At 45.9% G+C, this 19205-nt stretch overlaps 1 protein-coding gene across 1 annotated transcript in view; it reads right to left on the reverse strand.

Moving 5' to 3' along the window:
- PHACTR1 (phosphatase and actin regulator 1) overlaps positions 1-19205 on the reverse strand; it is a 415578-nt gene that overhangs the window by 160372 nt on the left and 236001 nt on the right. Inside the window, exon 2 of the mRNA XM_087820639.1 lies at positions 8247-8411. Within this exon, the coding sequence (XP_087676765.1) occupies positions 8247-8411 (165 nt within the window). The remainder of the gene's footprint in view (positions 1-8246; positions 8412-19205) is intronic.

Raw genomic sequence — 19205 nt, forward strand, 5'->3', positions numbered from 1 at the left:
CCAACTGCTCAGCAGGAACCAGAAGAGCGGCTCCTCATTCTCTTCTCACCCTTCACGTCCAATCTGTAACCGAGTCTTCCTCACTCTGGCTCCTAAATATCTCTTGCAACTGTTCACAGTCGTAAGTTCCTAGTGTCACTATTTTAGTCTATTTTCATCTCTCCCCAACATTGTAATCAACCACCTGCTAACCAGTTTCCTTGTTACCAGACTCAGTAGGAACACTTCATATTCCGTTTGCAATGAGGTGCCCTCTTAATTCTGTCGCAAGTAAATTTCCTCTCATTACCAATACAAACATACAGAATTAGTTATATTAAAAACTTGAAACAACATTTGGCCCCGCTCCACACTTTCCCCAAACTGTAGGGAATAATCTTGTGAAAGGCCAGTTGGCTGATAGCTTCATTAGGACCCTGCATAAGGCTAAAGTCTAGACTTCATAGACCCTTTATGAGCGGACCCTTGCCCAGTTCTTTATCCCTACTTCTCACCACTCTCTGCTCCTCCCCGAACAATCCTTTCCAAACCATGGCCTCTTTTTAAGCTACAGATTGCCAATCTCTCCTCCTCCCTTCTCCCGGGGCTCTCACTTTCTGTTTTTTCTACCAGAAGAGAAGACTCTCACATTCATTCCCTAACTCCTTGGTTAAACATTCATTTCTCTAGGAAACCTTTGCTGGTAACTTGCAAATCAGTTGGGTTTGTCTCCTTTGACTTCTTGGGGACTCTGGAAGTCTAAAAACATAAGCTCTGACCAAGTAGAGCTTGAAAAAGGGGAACTTCAAGGGAACATCAGAGTTCCGGCACAAAGGCCTAAGTCAGCTGCCTTTCAAGCACACATATGCTTATTCATGATCATCAATGTTGCCAACCCATCAGTTTTATCCCACTGCCTGAGTGGAAGAATACAAACTTCCAGGTCAAGAGCTGTGCCAGGGAGGGTACATAGGTCCTAACAGTGGACATAGTTGGTCCACGCTGGACATGAGGCAATATCCCATTTATTAACAGTGATCTTCAATCTTATACTATAAAAGGATGTCTAGAAAAGCTCTGATGTAAACCTTAGGGTTTATCTGTCTCCTCTAAGAATTGCAAATGCTCTCCCCCAATCCCATGACATACTAGGAATTCTAGCAGAGAAGAATTAGGAGTGTGGGATTAGCAAGGGGACCAACCTGCCTGGATTTCGGAAGCAGACTTCCTGAAGAGCCCAGGAGCCCATCGCACCAGGTCCAAAGGCAGAACCTAATTTAAAATGCCTTCCTTATCCAAGCAGGTTTATTCAGAGAGGAATAATTCTGGAGATGGGCTTCCCATGAAGGGAATCTTGAAACCTAGTGGTTGCTAAAGTCAACAGTTATTGTGGGTAAATTGATGGAAAAAATAAAGGAAGCAGAGTCTGGCCCCAAGGGAAAGAGGCAGCCAGGAACTAGGCGAAATAGTTAGCTAACGGGTCAGGGTTAAGAGTTGGATTTTGTTCCACTGGGAGATTTGGGGGTAAGTAGAACCTACAGCAGAAGGCCAGTGAGGCAGAGGAGCCAAATGAGAAGGCTGGAGCTCCACACCCATGTGAGTGCCTAAGAATCTCCTGCCCACAAACACTGTTTCATCAGCGTTGCGTTGCAGAGAAAACAGTGGACAACAGCAAGCAGACTGTTTGGACCCCATTATATGTACAAGGGGAACTCCAAATATAGTTCAGGCCTGGACCTTCATTATTGCTGGCAGTTGAGTGGGGCTGGCGCAAGCAAAGACTAATGCTCACAGGTTCCCAATTGTGCGGCATGATAGGGGAATAAGCAATTAATGAATCCTAGTTGAAAGTTGCTGCCTTATTACAACTACTTTACTTACGTTAGGTGGATTTGCTAATAGCTGGAGTGAAAATTTAAAAAGCAACTTTTGATTTTCCATGAATGAATTAAATTGCAGTACTTGATTGGCCTAAGGATATGATGGACTAAAACATCTCAGTTTGAGAAAAGAAAATACAGAGAAGCTTTCCAAGAAAACATCAATTCAGCAACTGGTTGACTGTTGCAGTCACAGAGGAAAGTTCCTTTTGTTTCTTGGTTGAAAATGACAAACCAGCAGAAAAACTTGCAAGTAAGTTATATAGTTTTTGTCTGTTAGTAGGTAGGATCATTTACCACATTTTTAATGATTTTCTCACTTGTTCTTTCACCTCAGGCGTGCACTACCAGGGCTTTCGTCTGTGTTTTGCCGCCTCTTTGAGAATCACTAATTCGAGGATGCAGCTCTGTGCTCACAAGCTCCTGCCTTGCTAGCTGGCTTCTGGCCACTGCTCCCACCGGCTGTTTTAAAAATCTTTGACCTCTTTGAAGTTTAAAGTCTATTGATTTTTCTAGTCCATCTCAACCCACTGGACTTTTCCTTTCTTAGCCAACTTAAAGTCCAATACTTGAGTGGGTTGAATTGTGTCCTCTGAAAGTCATGTCCAAGTCCTAACCCCCAAGACCTGGGAATGCGACCTTACTTGGAAACAAGGTCTTTGCAGATATAAGTTAAGGATCTCTGAAAGAGATTATTCTGGTTTAGGGTGGACCCTGACTCCAATGTCTGGTGACTTTCTAAGAGAATAAAGGAATTTGAGACACAGAGGGGAGGTCATGTGAAGACAGAAGCAGAGAGTGGAGTTCGGCAGCAACAAGCCAAGCACGTGAAGGACTGCCACCGGAAGCTAGGGAGAAGCATGGACGGGTTTCCCTCAGTCTCCAGCCAGGAGGAACCAGCCCTGCCAACACCTTGATTTCGGGCTTCTGGCTCCAGAAGTGTGAGAGAATAGTTCTGTTGTCCTATGCCGCTAAGTTGGTGGTGATTTGTTACTACCTTTCTTTTCTTTTTTACCCATCTGGCAAAACTCCAGCCCCAGGTGCTCAACCATCTGCTTCACCCATAGCTATACCTGGACAGCCAGAGCCACTGAAACAGGTCAGCAGCGCTGTGCAGACTCACAGTCATCACCCTGAAATGGGCTCACCTCTGCATGACCCTCCTCTCCTCCCTGAGAGGAGATGACCTCACGTATCACCTAGAGAAGCTCAGCCATCAGACAGGCCACTCCCAGCTCCCTCCCTCCAGCGTCTGCAGCCAGCCCACCGCTCCCCCTGTTTTAGTGGAGGAAGTGCTCACTCCTCTTGACAGCAACCCTGCTAGCTGGACTTCACATCCCACCCACTCCTAACTTCCCAGCACCCTTGCCTGATCCCTTTTGTCTCACATATTTCCTAACTCTTTCTCTCCTGGATCTTTCACATTGGCTGGTCACACTTATGTCTTTTTAGTCATAAAAGGGCAACAACAAATCAGAAGGCACACCGACAGCCCCTCCTAATCGAATCGCACACACATGAGCCCTGACAGACACACATACGTTTCCTCCATCACCCATCCCTGTCCCACCTCTCTTCCCCACCTCACATCCAGGCTTCTCGAAGACATAGCCTTATTTTTCCCCATTTCCTGCTAATTTCTCCATCCACACTAATCTGGCATCTATCCCCAAATAATCCAACCAGAGAGCTTTTGTTAAATCATCAATGACCTCTAGTGGATCAGAATCACTGAGGTCAGTGGGCAGTTTTCTGTACATCACTTGACTTCACAGCAATGAGCACAGCTCATCGCACCCTCCTCGAAACGTTTTCCGTTCCTGGCTCCCACTAGAGCACATCCTTCTGGCTTTCCTTCCACCTCTTGAGCCTCTGCCCTTCTATCTCCTTGACGGGCTCACCCTCCTCCGTCCAGTCATTAGTGATGTTCTTCCTTTGTCTACTAGACTGTCTTTCACTCTCTTTCTTTCTGTTCTATACTTGTTCCCTAAGGGATCTCATACACGGTCATCACTAGTTGACATATGTATGCAAATGACCCAGCATGTACATATCAAGCACAGACCTCTCCTTTGCTTTCCATATACTCAACTGCCAACTCGGGCTACCACAAAGTCGGCTCAAACACATCCCAAAATTTGTAATCTTATCTCCTCCCCACTCTGGCTCTGTCCTCACTCCTCCAAACCTGTCACTCTCCCAAAGTACTCCTTCCACGAAAGGCCATCACCACATACCTTTACCCAAAAACGAGAATGTCAGCCGTGACACTTCTCTTACTCCCTCCTACGTCTGACCTGTCATTAAGTCCTATCACTTGTGCCTTATAAGAGTACCCAAATCCATCCACTCCTACCACCAAATATTAGTCCAAGTTACTATCATCTGCACAATGACCTCAACTGGTCTATCTGTAGCCTCTCACACTCTTGTCTAATTTGTTCTACAGGATGCAGGCCCAGCGAAGGTCCAATCTTTGGTTATCTCTCCAGCCTCAGCCTCATTCCATCAGACCACAGTCCCAGCTCTCTCTTCTCTAGCCACTGGTCCCTTCCTGCCTTCCCAGACAGCTCACATGCTTCTTCTACTGCAGGGGCTCTGCACATGCTGGTCTGCTGCCTGCGGTGCAAATTCCTACCCGTCCCTCAGATCCAGATCAAGCAGCTCTTCCTCGGAGAAATTTCCTTGATCCCTCAGACTGAGTCAAGTCTCTCATTCTCCCAAGGACCTTTCTCTTACTGCCTTGATCACAGCTGTGACCTCCCCTTTCTTCTTGCGATCCGATCACCTGCCTCTCCAGCAACACTGTGCAGGCCACGAGGTCACTGACAAGGTCTAGTTTTGCTCACAGCTACATTCCAGGGTCAGGCACAGTTTCACCATGAGGCAGGGACTCGGTGAGTTTTGTTCTTGTTTTCCTTCAAGGCCAGGTATGCAGGAAAGCTTACACACACAAAGGACACTTTGCTACACTGTAGATTTCCAAGGCCAACCCCTGCAGCTCAGGACTTTCTGTTCAGAGGAAACAAAAGCACAACTTGGTGGCATCTTCATAGCTTATTCCTGCCAGGTCTACTTTTTCATAAATACAGTCCTATTTCCGAGAAATTTGGATAAGATTGCTGCAGGTGACTGTTTAAAGAGGCACTGGCTGTTCTGTTTCAGAGGGGATGTTATCATCTGTTTTTGTTCAGAGGGTAGGTGTAAGGAAGTGCTGTGGACATCCAATGCCAGTTCCACAAAAGAAGCTGGGCATCAGGCTAATCGCTCCCCAGGGCCTGGGGAGAGCTTCTGAGGATGGGCTGAAAAGCACATGGAGATCATCTCCCTGAGGACCTACTGTTTTATGTTCTGAGCATTACTGCTCTCCTCTGACTGACAGGTGACGCAGAGATACTTCTGAGAGGAACTCTTGTTCTGTAGTGCTTTCAGCACCATGCAGAACTCAGTCTCTGGGTCTTACTGCTGAAGGCCTTTTAAGGACACTAGCCTACAGCCTGGAATAGAAAGGACGTATAAGCAGCATGAGATATGAAGATCTACCTTTGAAAAATTCGTATGGTAGCTGTTGATGCCAAAATTGAGGAAAATGTTGAGATCATAATTTTCTAATGTAGTTCTCTTATTGCTATACAACTTGCAAAGCAATACTTCTGGGTGTACCTCTGAAGGTGTTGCATACACACAGACATTGTGTCACATATCTTGAGTTACAGTAAAACTACAGTATAGCTAATTATGGCAAATTATAAATGCAACTCATTGTGGAAATAACAACAGGCCAAGTATACACTATGTTAACGTAATTTCATGTGTTCAAAAAAGCACACAATTTTAAATACAAATACATAATATAAATTCAATATATGGACTCATTCTTTGTATTCAAAATTTTGGACATGATTATACATTTGAACATTACAGACACACATATCCAAGACAAATATATGCTTACCAACTAAAACTGGCCAATGAATTAACATTCCCACAATCAATCAATCCTCTTGTCTATTTAATATTTGACTCTTACTCATGCACAGGAAAGTTAGCAATTTAAAGTATTGCTTAAACCTATATATAATTTATGATATTAAATATCCTTATGTTGTCAATCTTTTCCTCCTTTGGGCTAAAAACAAGCACAGAAAGTCTCTCCTTTCCAAAAAATGAGAAATAATATTTCTGAATCCAGTTAAGTTGAGAGAATACTGCAGTGTAAACCGCTGACTTAAAAAAATACAGAATAGCTTCAGTTATATCATGAACCCATCTATCTACTGTGATATAAAGATAGTCCATGGTATGTCCTCCAGCTTCTCTAATTTGGAAGATGAATGTCTCTTAAAAAACACACCAAAAAACCGTACATATAAATATCACATTCAACTGCCGGTTTAATCAGTTTGGCCACAGAAAGCATAGGAGCTTGCAAAGAGATAAAAATAAGAATGACAAAAATCACAACTTTGCCTGCCATGTTTTTAAATTCTTTCCCCCCAAAGAATTTTAAATGAAGGGTTTTTTTTAGACTTTTAATGATTCATGAGTAATTTGATGCCATTGTATTTGCAGCTATCAAAGGGAAGGTTTTCCAAAAGCTTGAAGACATCAGCATAATTGATCAGGCACCTTTCCCCGCGGGCGGTGCCGGGGCTTTGCCTGTGGCCCGGCCAATGCGCCAAACAAAACTCTGATTGCCAGGAGGAAATGCATCTACCACCTCATCATTCAATTACTCACATCTATATTTCTATTATCATAAACCATTTTTCATCGCAACGTCGGGAAGAACACTGTGGAAGATCTTGGGGAATCTTTGCTATTATTTTTCCAGTGCTTACAGAGCATTCCCTTTTTCTCTCTCGCTCACGTGTTTTACACCTCACTTTGCTTAAAGAATGCATTTCGTTTAGATTACTCCCCTCCAAGGCAATGGTCTAAGTGTCCTTTCCCCTGTCACCTCACGCAGGAGGGAGTGAGAGGAGTCATCCACTTAGAGTTTCACCTGCATGGAAAGGTCTCAGTAGTGTTTGGGGATACACGTACCTTAACAGATCTGTGCAATGGCCAGGAGGCTGGAGATTAGTCAGGGGAATTTAGAGATGAATGGGACACAGAGGTTCACCCTGATCTCAGGAATTAACAGATTATACAGAGCACTGGGGCACTGGGGTTTTCACCTAAGAAACAGAGTCAGAGCATGAACTGAGGATGTCTACCCTGAGGACCGCTTAAAATTCCAGACTTTCTGCAGCTTTCCTATGCTTGTTGTTCTCTTTCACGCCCCAAAACAATTAGCCTTAAAATGACTGGATCTGTGGAACAGTGTCCGGTACAAGAAACTGATCAACTCCTATTCCATGGTTAGTTTGGGGGAGCGGAGAAGAGAAAGGGGACCAAAAAATAGAGGAGGTGGTAATTCTGAGGAGGAGAGAGAGTAGGTTGAGTTTTGGGGGACACAGAGGAAGAAGGAAATAGAAGTGCCGGAGTAGGCCCAGAATGCCCTGGGAGCAAAATCAGCAAAATCAAACCAAAACAAGCACAAAGAATCTGCACAGCTCTGCTAACATCTCACATAACACAGGGTGAAATCAGAACTTCACTATGCTTTCCCCTCCACACTCGTTCTCATTTAAAAAAATCCACAGTGTGCCACATAAACTCTGCGCAGTTTTTAGTTATGTAAAATACAATTCTTAACCCTATTTTATAGGTGGGGAAACTGAGGTACAGAGTTAAGTAAACTGGGTGGGGCCATATAACTACCAAGCATCAGAGCTGGGGCTTGAACCCAGTACTCAGGCTCCAGGGTCTCTGCTCTTAACCCCTCAGCTACGCGGCTGACCTGCCCTGAGTCCCTTTGCTGCCCAGTAGGCTACACACCTTTGCCAACAGCGATGCTTCATCTCTACTCTCCTGTGCTTTCCTGCCATGTCTGAGAATCACGTATTCAAGACGATTCCTCTGTGAAACAACCTGTCCTATCTGCCAACAACTACATATAAACTTATTTTCTGCCGTGTGTTGATTTTTACGAGCGCTAGTGAAAATAACGGTGAAAACTGAGAAAGGGATTGTCGAGGCTAGAATGAAGGGATTCCATTCCAGGAAAGGCTGGGTTCCAAGGTCAGATGCTTAGAGGTCGCACACAAGTGGCGGTTCTTTAAAAAACAACAAAAGACACACCCCTCCGCCAAGACACAAGGAAACACAGGGGATCCAAGAGCCGGTCTCAACCCTATGGAATAATTACGAGAGGCAAGAGCAATTCCAAGGCCCGATCGTTCCCTTTGGTTCTGACAGCCTCGGGTAAACTGAAGCCTGCTGATCAACACACAGCGCGAGGGAGCCAAGGCCGGCGAGGAACGGAGGGAAAACTCCTCTTACCTGCGGACGTGTGTTTGAACTTCTCGCTTTTCTTCTTCCTCCATTTCCAAGGCTTGAAAATCCTGCCCAGGTTGGCGAACTTGCTTCTCCGGCGGATGGGCGGGGTGTGGGTGCCGGGGACCAGGGAGTCCGAGCGCATTGCCGCCAGCCTCTCCACTTCCTCGGCTTGTTTCGCCCGGGAGAGAAGAAGGGAACAGAGGGAGACAGAAGCAAAGCGTTAAAACGGGAGCCTCGCAGATGGCCGACGCTTTCCATGGTTACAGAGAGCAGGAGCCACGTGGCCCAAGTCCCGTTTCCCTGCCCGCCTCCTGGAAGGGAAGTCGCGCCAGCATGTTGCAAAGGCCGGGGCCAGACGGCCCAACCCTAGGGCTTCGGAAGACCCCGACCGAGTTTGCCTAACCTCAACTTAGACGCGAGGAGGAGCCCCCCCACACACACATCAGAGACTCCCCCCCCACACACACACATCAGAGACTCCCCACAACGCAGGGAGGGGGTCATCAGAAGCATCAAATGACAGTCAGTGTAACTGGCCCAACAATTTCTCACATAAGACTTGGCACATGCAATCACTATGGCACCATCTGCTGAGAAAAGAGGGAGAAACCCTTTATCAACTGTCCATCCTGGTGCCAAGGTCTCCACCACCCAGGCCCTCCTTCCCTGCCCCAGCCCCGCGGAAGCGCTGGACCCAGCTGCGGGAGTGGCTCCACCTTAGGGCTGCTGAGCGATTTTAGATCACTGGCCATTTGCTAGAGTTTATAACTGCCTCAATTCCTCTAGTATTTTTCTTTCTGTTTTAGTTTCTGAAAGCAGATTCTTAGAAACTGAAAGCCAAGAGTGACTTTGAGGACCACCTAGACGACTCCCAAGAACTTTACATTTGAGGACATTCAAACCTGTGATGCTTAGTGAGGACCCTTCCTTTAAGGCCACAGTCACCCTGACCTCTTTTATGACTTGGAATGGAACAAACACTTTCCCAACTTACATGAGAATTTACACATCCCAGTGAGGTAAATATACCACAACTTGAATTTTTAAGACGGGAATAATCAGGGAAAATAACCTCCTTGGTACAATCAAAGGGGTGGAAGGAACTCAGCTCTCTGGAAAGTCAGATTACATCTAGAGCTGTGGCAGATCCAAAACCACTCCGGTGGGCCTTTAACACTATCTTTCGGAAAAATCACCTGGACAGACTACAGTCTGACAGCCTTGGTAGTCTGCCTGATGCTGTTTGAAATGGTTTAAACTGGGGGATTCATTCATTCAACAATATATGTGGAACCTCCACCATGTGCCAGGCTGTGTGCTGCGGTGACCGGTGACGACAGGCTAGTAGAGGCTCCTGGCAGCAAGACTGAAAGGAAGTAGGTGAATTTGAGAGATATCTAGGAAGCAAGGTCCAGAGGACTCCGTGACTGACTGGGCGGCCTGAAGGGAGGTCAGCGGAGTGGTAGTCTTCATTCCTGGGAGCAGGGGACGCAGGGGAGGTAGGGTTAGGGGGAGATATGGGTTAGCAGGGGAGATATGGGTTTGCGGGGGAGGGCAGCAATGATCTGGACATGGTGCGTGGTGATGGCACTGCAAACCTTTGACTACATAGTTCTATGCACTGGTGGCTCCTCTTCTGAATCACTGTATTAATAAGTAACTACTTAACACTGTGCCAGACACTGTGGTCATTTCTTGGGCAGACACACAGAAGAACTGCACATGAAGAGCACAGAGTCTAGAGGAGGAGATGAAGGCCTCATGTGTGAAACTGTGAAATGGGAAAATGCGTAAAATTCAACGGGGACAATGAGGAGAGAGCGGCTAATTCTGCCTGGCCAGGTCAGAGAAGATCCAGGGATGTACATTTGGCTAGATTTTTAAAAAGGGGGAACTGTTCTCCCCACATGGGGAAGGGGGAGACATGGATCCCTGGAAGGAGAACAGGCCCGAAAGGGACAGAGAGGGCTGGGGGAACGTGGCCTGTCCAGGAACTGTGAGGAACAGTGAGCCAAGAGCCGGTTACGCTGGTGAGGCTGAGAGCCAGTGGGCAGAGGTGGTGGCTGGGGAATCTGGGGCCAGACCATGCAAGCTTTTGGAAGGTTTGATTAGGTATTTGTGTCCTACAAGAAGGGGGAAAAAGATGAGAGCTTGAAAATGGAAATGGACATTATTACTACGTTCAACAAATATATATTCAGGGTTCGCTATGTACCAGACGCTTAGGCTATGTCAGTAAACGAAACAGAAATGCCAACCTGTGGAGCTTACACTAGCGGGTGGGGCGAGGAGTATACAATACACATTACAGCTGAGTAAACAGTAGAGGATGTCAGAAGACACATGCTTTGGAAGAAAAAAAGGCAAAGTGGAGCATGGCAAAGGAAACCAAGGGTGTCTAGGTGGGGAGGGGCCCAATATTAAATAGCCTGATTGAGAAGGGACACGGTCAGGACACACTTAGATTTACTTCTAGGAATATTATTGCAATGGCAATGGAACCTGAACCGGAGTGTGAAGAAACGGGTGGCGAGAGAGTAATGGGGAGGCCAGGCCACTGCGACGGTCGTGAGGGGTAGTGGCTAGAACCCAAGCAGGGCAGGGATAGAAAGGACACAGAGCAAATGACATTCCGCCAGGTGGTAGAAGCAACAGACCCTGGTCACTTCTTAGATAAACACGGGGAAGGACAAGGGAGCAACAATGGCAGCGGTTTTTGCTTTTCACGACTGAGCAGACAGTGAAGGTTTTCCATTTTTAAAAGAGCTTTGATTGTGAAAGGAAGAAGCAGAATAGGATAGTAGGTCGATGACAAGGGCTTTGGAGCCAGAAAAAGCAGTTTTTTGCGAAGTCTCCTGAGAGTTTGGATTTTATTTCTTAAGGTAACAGAGAACTACTGAAGGGAAACTGCAAGGATGGGATGGGAGGACTTGACCTGGCCAGCAGGCTGAGCTCCAAGAACCAGCAGAATGAAAGGGCTGCAGACGGAGCAGAGAGGTGAAGAAGTTTATGAAACGGGTTTTAGGAAGAGGAGGTGGGATCAGAAGTACAAAGAGCGGGGTTAGTCATTGTAAGGTTTTATGCTGAGTTTTGAAAGTTTGAACTGAAATCTCTGGCCACATAGAGATTAATCTAGCAGCAGTGGGTAAAATAGATTATTGGAGGCAGACGGAAGAAAATAATGATTGAGGAGACTTTAAGTAAGTCTGGGTTTCAGGGCCGCTCGGGAGAGTAGTTAAAGAAACCCCAGCTACGCTGAGGAATGAAAAGGAAGCCCGTCGGAGCAGGTGAGCAGCCGTCCGGATCAACACTGAATTCGAACATTCTCCTGAAGTGCTGTCAGCTGCTGGAGCTGGTGCTTCTCCACAATGCTCGGGGGCTGGTATCCACAGAGGTGGTGATACTTGTGAGAAACTGCACCAAGCAGGTCTTGAGTCCTGGACACAAGCTAGGTCAAGGTGATCTGGTTCCCATAAGATCACTTTCTCTTTCACTTATAGCCATCACCTTTTCCCCATTTCTTACCTTAGTTTATAATCTTATTGTTGCTTGTCCAGACTTTGCAAGTCTGCAAACCTACATTCCCAACGCCCATCTCCTGCCTTCAAACCTGCATTTTATACTGTTGTTGATTACTCTGCCAGAAGCCTGCTTTTCTCAGAAACATTCAATGGCTTCCCACAGTTTGCAGCAGAAAGTTCTCATTTCCTGTCTTGGCATCCTGTCCCTCCAATGACCTGCCTAGAATTGCCTTCTAATACCTCTCTCAGCACACACTCCAGCCAAAATGCAACACTCCCGCCAAGCAGCCTCATCCAGGGCCTGTGGCTCCTGATGGACATCAAACCACTGGAACTATGTACAAAGTTTCGTGTGTGTTTGGGTATCTGCATTTGGTTGAAAGCATTTCCATCTTTCCTTTGTTTCTCCAAGTGGTCTAACACACAAAAGGTAAAATTTTAAAAGTATCCAGGTTAAGGCTTCTTGGGTTCAGCCAACCTAAAGCATCTGTTAAATGTTAATGGGAGAGATTATATACTGAATCCTAAAAAAATTTTTTTAAGCCAAGATCTGAGTTACTCAAGCTTGATACTGAATGCTCTCATAGTTGGCCCTCAGCAATGATTTGTTAACTAAGTAAATGAATGAGGGCATTTGATCCAGCTCGTGAAAGTCAGTATCACTATTTATCTTAAGAAATACACACCGCTGGGACCAAAAACTATTTCATAATCATGTCTTTAAGAAATGAATGAAAATTATTCTGAAATTACCACATTAAAATAATTATAAGACATTAGCAGCGCCTTGGAAAAATTTGGAGTGGCAAGAGGCTGGCAGAGCATTATAAAGGTATAATTATAACTCCATAATTAAATGAATCCTTAATAAATATACTATTAAATTCAAGATGTTTAGCCCTAAAGTGCACTAGATTATTGAGCAGACTGGATGACTCTGTTTAGCTGATTTCTATTTGAGTCACCCTCATTACTTTTTCCCCAATTCATTTGACGACAGGGGCCAGCTCTCGAGCTCACTGCTTTGCCACCAGATAGTGACATGGAAGGCTTCACGGTGACGAACGAGGCCGACTGTGAACACAGTTTGAAAAGGAGGAAAAACATAAGAAAACAAAGCCGGGCTCCGAATAAAGTGGTGTTTGACTCATCGCAGGGACGTGAGAGAACGGGATGGAGATGAGTGGGAGGGGAAAGGCACAAGGGCCAGGCGTGTTTATAAAACCAGCCTTCTTTTCAAACAGAGCATGAAAAGACTGCCCTGCCCAAGCCCGCTGCTCTCAAAGGTGGCGTCCTCGGGCTGCCAAGAGGAGACAGCTGTCTGGAGAAAATGCTCGCTTAGACATAAATCAGCTGTCAACCGACCGGACTGAGATGCTGAGTCAGAAGGTTCGGGAAGCTGGGCAGCTGAGCTCATTTGGAGCTGAAGGAGAGCGGGAGGCCGGAACCACATGATGGCTGGGGTCTTTCTCCCACCACCTTCCAAAAAGCACTCTCCTAAGAGGCGAGACAGTCTGGGCTCCCTTTCAGGACACGACCGGGATTAGCTTTATCTGTAGAGGGAGAGATGGCCTGTAGAGGGAGAGATGGTCGGGAGCTGATTTTTCTCTCCTTTTACAAAAGCAGGAGAGGAAATACTTGATTTATGCATGATTTTAATCACAGAGCACCCACGTGGCTGCGTCTGTGGGTGCTCTGAAGCCTACCCCTTGTTGTAGCCTGGGGTTGGGGCTGCTCCTGGCGGACTCTTGGAGGATGCAAGGAAGGAGGGCAAGGGGCACTTCGGCTGGCACCCTTACCGTTACGTTTCTCATGCTTGCTTGGTTTTCAAAAGGCTTACCCAAAGAAAGCACCGACTCTGGTGTCCTGCTGGCCTAGGGAGTATTAGTCATGCAGTGCCCCCTGAGAAGTTTGGAAGATGGGAGCCACAGTGTCTGTGCTGTCTGATGTCCACTCAACACCAGAGGCAGGAGGCTGGGACGCGTGGGGCCCCCACTGTAGATCTCTCCATGTGCCAAATGCTCCTAAGGCTTTTGGAAGACCTGGGATTCTCACAAATTAAATATTTGCTTCTCAACCCAAAGTGAACGCCAAAATATAATGCTTATGTAGCGGGATCTGATATCATTCACTTTTCCTTCCAATTTCATTAGAGGGGTTATGTTTCCACCATATTTCACCACCCCAGGAGTGGGGGCCAAAGCTGGGGGGGGGTTAGCTGTCAGTTAAATACACTGAGCTGCCCAGGGGCTAAATCTGTCACCTTCCTGCCACAAGCAGCATTACCTTTTCTTGCAAAATGATGCCATACAGGTCCCTGGCCATTTAGAAAATTCTCAAAGACTGTGGCTTTCCCCTTTTGAAAACATACTTTCAGTTTCACAGAGATACCTCGTGGCGGGATAATGAAGGATGGACATGAATTACCAGGCACAGAGCTCAGTATTTTCCCCTTTTCTCTCCATGAGCTATTCCACGCCCTTTTACAGAGGCCAGATCTCTTTGAAGAGTTTCTGTCCATCTAGGACTGATCTGTATTAACTGCAAGATATGTTTATAAAACCAAAAAAGGTGTGATACATTTTTATTTTAAAATCAGGATCCCCTGCCTTGTCCCTTGAGTTGAGGAGTGGGGTGAAGAAGGCGAGAGGGGATTTGAGGGGAGGACTGGACACTAGAAGGGGAGGCCATGGGACAAAGGGGGGCTGTTTTGCTCAGAGAAGGTTGCCTGGTTTACAGAGCACTTGTAAACCTATATTGAGCTGGAAGATAAAACACCGCCACACTGACCACGAAGCTGTGAAAGGATTTGGTGCAGACACGGACGTGATGCCTGAAAACTCACTGGTGTCAATACTGCTGAGTATGCGCACTGGTGGGGCTCTCACCCACCTTCCCACTCGGTTCTGCACTTGACCTTCACCACCCTTACCCAGTCTCCACGCTCTGTGTACCACCCTCCTCTTCATCCCTTACTCTCAGGTGGAAGATGGGTCCAATCTACATATTAGAACTAAGGTGTGAACACTGTTGCTGGCCAAGCGTGGTGTTAATGAGTATAGAGCTGCATTGAAAAAGGGCTTATCTGTCCTAATCCAAAGCCTGCTTGACTTGCTTGGAGGAGGGGAGAGAGCTCTGGCGTCCCCCAGTTTGCTGGACACAGAGATGGTTGCCTTCTCTACCTGGGAACCACCAAAAGAAGTACCAATTACATGCCACGCAAAAAATCACTCTCCAAACACAGCCATCATGCCCCACCCTGATATTTGAGCCTTGCCCACTGTACCTCTGAGGGACACGTAAATGTTCACCTTGAGAGAGCTGCTAGTCAGTCCTGTTGCTACAAGAAGGGCTTTCTTCATGGTGGAAAAAGCGACAGTGGGCGTGGCCGTGCAACACAGCCCTGTGGCTTGGGACCTGGTGGGAGAAGAGTGAAGCTGCATGCACTCAGGCTCATACTTCCCAGCGTATTTGCTCAGGCACTTGGCCCACTTCCTCCACCCTTTCTGGCTCCAGAGCTTTCTGCCTGGCGGAAGGCAATTCTACCCACTGCTGGGAGCAGGTCCCAAAGGATGCTTTCACAGGCCTGCCACTGCCTTTGGCATTATGAACAGGCTGGCACCTTGGCTGAAGGACACGGGACTGTGCCAGCATGCGATGGAAGGAGGAGAGAAAAGGAATTTATGGACCAAAGGTGGCCAAAGATGGCCCAAAATATGGTCACTTTTCTGGTCATCACCTCCTGCAGCAGTAATTGAAATCCAAGAGAAATACGAGAATGCCCCTCAGCCCCCTGCCCTGCCCTGTACTGATTTTAGCAGTTCTCCTGGTCCTTGAACTGTAGGCCCTAGTAACAGAGAGGCGAATCGCCCTCTTGACTCTAGGTGGGCACGTGGCCCAGAGTAGGCCACTCAGAACCTTGCACTCTCCACCCTTCACCCCAGTAACTCATTCAGGAATGAGCAGCTGAGCCTAGCCAGGCAATGAGAGGCAATTGATAGGCACGAGGCTATTGAGAGAGATGCTCTCCCAACTGGGGTTGTAGATCAGACAGGCTCCAAGCCAGGTCAAAGCAGGAGCCAAAAACTTAAAAACCCTCACTCACACTTGGTTAATATTAAAAGAATCTCTAGGTCACAATGGTAATTCATATGCTCTGAGAGGAAACAATCCTAATATGTCAAACACTCCATATTTTCTGAGTACTGTGCTGAGAGACTATTTATATCCCATGACCAGGGGAGTCCGTGAACAAACAGCACTGCTAAGAGACCAGACCAGGATGGGAAAAGTCTTATTTACATTTAAATTTATCCAGGCCAGTGTTGTTTTATTTACTGAGATAATAGATATTATCAGCAAAGTTCTTTCTGAGACATTCAATACAAAATTCCTTTTTCATCGCCCAGGAATGGAACCTTCAACCGCAAGAGCATCTAATGACTACAAAAACATAAAACATTCTAGTGTTCATTTCATCCACAGGCTGTATTTGTGTTGGGAATGAAATGTGTTTATTTAAATTGTAAATGAACTCCCAAGCCATGTGTTAACCCAAAGCATCAATCTTTAAATAATGTAGGTTCTTTGCTCATCTTAAAATCTCAGACCCTAGGGTCTGATAGTCTTGAAGTCAAGAAATAGTGCCTCTCAGAGGTTCAAATCAAACCTCAACAAAACCTGGCTTCTCCTCAGGGGTCAGCAATCTCTCTCTGTAAAGCCAAACCATAACTACTTTGGCATTTATGGGCCGCCCAGCTCTGATGCAAATACTCCCAACTCTGCTGTTGCAACATGAAAGCAGCCAGAGACAGACATACACGGATGGGCAAGGCTGTGTTCAATAAAATATTTGCAAAACAAGCATCCAGCCCTGGAGACCATAGTTTTCCTGCTCTCGTCCTATAGCATGGAGCTGCTGGTAATCTTTCTGTCACCTTGAGGGGAGAGCCTGCCTGAGACTGAGACTTCATTACATCACTTGGGCCCCTGTATCCAGCCCTGCCTGAAACCATTCTAACACTGCGTACTTTCTTTGTATGACCAATAAATTCTCTTTTTTACTCAAGCCAGGGTGGGTTGGATTCTCTTTCGCTTGTAACCAAAAGGGTTCTAACAAGTTCACCGGGTGACCTCCTTAGGAAAGTTAGTTTGCTCTCGTATAAAATGGGCATAATACTGACTTGTAAGGATGAACAAAAATGTCCTAAACGCACCCTGTGGGGGCATTGAACAGGGGCTCAGTAAAAGTTATCTAACGATGAAACATCTCCGCTGGCACCAGACAGACTGGTAGCTGTCCAGTAAGGGCCCGTCTAGGGGGAGCTTCCTTATCACTTCACCCCGAAGACGTCCCTTAAGGGATTACATGCATTTTTAAAGGTTTGGAGGTTCTGAACTATGCCAAGACCCTCCAGGTTGATGGATCTCAAATTTTAGTGTATACAAGAATGAACTAAAGAATCTGTTAAAAATGTTGACCTCTAGTCTCCATCTTAGACCCGTTGAACCAGGAATGTGAATGTGTAACAACAGCCCAGATAATTCTGATGCAAGTGTTCTGAGAATCACACTCTGGGAAACATATTACAGCATTCCTACAAAAGCCTAGAACCCTACTCCCTTTTTCCAGCTAAATCCATAGCCTTTGGGAGGCTGGCTAAGGAGGAAGATCCTTAGTATAAGAAAGTGTCATGCTTCAGTGGTGGCAGCCAGCCCCAAATCCTCACATCACTGGGAATTCTCTAAAGATGCCTAATGTTCATGTAGTGCTTTGTCCCTCCCAAGTGCTTTTACTCCATTATCTCATTAGATCTTCATAGCATCCCCACTATGTAGGCAGGGTACCAAATTTCCTTTGTGTCTCTATAATTATGATTAATATACTACTTTCTCAAATAATTACAGCAAAATTTAGCCTCCTTAAGGCTCTGAGAAGGCCTGCAATAAGCCCTGTAAACTCTGCTTAACCCTGCATGTCCCAAACTTAATTTAATCACAAATGTGGTTGGTTGGTGTTTCCCTGTGGGGCAACTTTGAGGTCTCAGACTAGTGTTCCAAGGAACACAATTTGTGAAATGTCATGATAGACTTTTTTGTCCCCTACTATAGATGCAGGAAATTAGACACAGAGGGGTCAAGTGACTTGCCCAGAATGTGCCAACTCACACAGGAAGTTAAAGTGGCCCAAAGTTTCTGAATCTAGAGATGGGTGAATCACCACTCAGGCCTCCTATATCGTGGGTGGCTTGAGAATGCTCGAGACCAGGCAGTGTAGGCTTTTTGATTCCACTCTTTTCAAGCTGTCCTTCCCTCCATAATACTGTTGAGGTTAGTATACTCCTTAGCATCTTTCCTCCCTTGAGCTCATTCCAAGATTCCATAATGATAGCTACTCAGCTACCTACTGATCACAGGACGATAGAGAACCTCTGAAACCTTGCATTCCACTGAAGAATCACTTGTTGAGCCTACTTCCCTTCAAGCTCAGATGTCTCATTTTATTTCTTTGATGACATTACAATAGTTTCCTTATTTACCTCCCATGAGTTCACGGATCAGTTTTACAGTGCCATTTGTGTAGTGACGGTGTGAAATCTAAATAGTATCCTGGAAAAGAAAATTAGCAAGTATGTTGGCCCTTGTCTTCTCTCCCGCGTGTATGTAATTTCCATGTGTGTGTAATTACACCGAGAGCTCTAACAGGCCTGCCTTCACCATTATTCACAAAGTAAGGACCCATGCTTATAGATTTCCTGAGACTCACACAAAGAATTCTTCATTTCTTTGGTCTCAGGACACAGACATTGAGTTTCATTAGTCTTTTTCTTCAGAGGTAAATGTCTGTTTCTTTCCGTCCTGCCAGTAACTCCTTTGGGGACACTTTATTCTTTTGAGTGACAGACATTCGATTTCTAAAGAGGTCTGAGCAGGGAAAGTCACTGGTTAGTTTCTCCCCATAAGAAGTTCTAAATCCACATTGAATTAGGAGTTTATTTTTAAATTCTCATTTTTTTCCCTAATGACTGAATATATTGACCTTAGAGCCTAATATTTGAACTCTAAACACCAAGGGTTAAGTGCCAATCGATCAAGTAGCTCTGTGACCAGAGGCACATTAACTAACTCTCAGAATTGCATTCACTTAACAGCAAAATAGGGGTAAAAACATTTACTTCTCTATACAATCATTAGATTAGTAAGTGAAAACTTGAAACGAATAACTGGCACTTTGTGTTCATTAAATATCTCCTGGTTCCAAATCTAGGGTGTTGATTGATTTTGCCCATTACTCTTGGTCTGAGTCAGCTCTAGGTTCCATGTGAATCTCATCTGAAGGTGCGGGAGGCTGGAGCGCCGCTGTGCGCTAGCTGGAGGGCATCGGAAAAGCACAATGAATGCCTATCAAAGAAGACTCTCGCTCCAGGGCATCAGCGAAACA

The sequence above is a fragment of the Miniopterus natalensis genome, chromosome 9 (assembly GCF_054644295.1).
Source record: "Miniopterus natalensis isolate mMinNat1 chromosome 9, mMinNat1.hap1, whole genome shotgun sequence".
NCBI lineage: Eukaryota > Metazoa > Chordata > Mammalia > Chiroptera > Miniopteridae > Miniopterus > Miniopterus natalensis.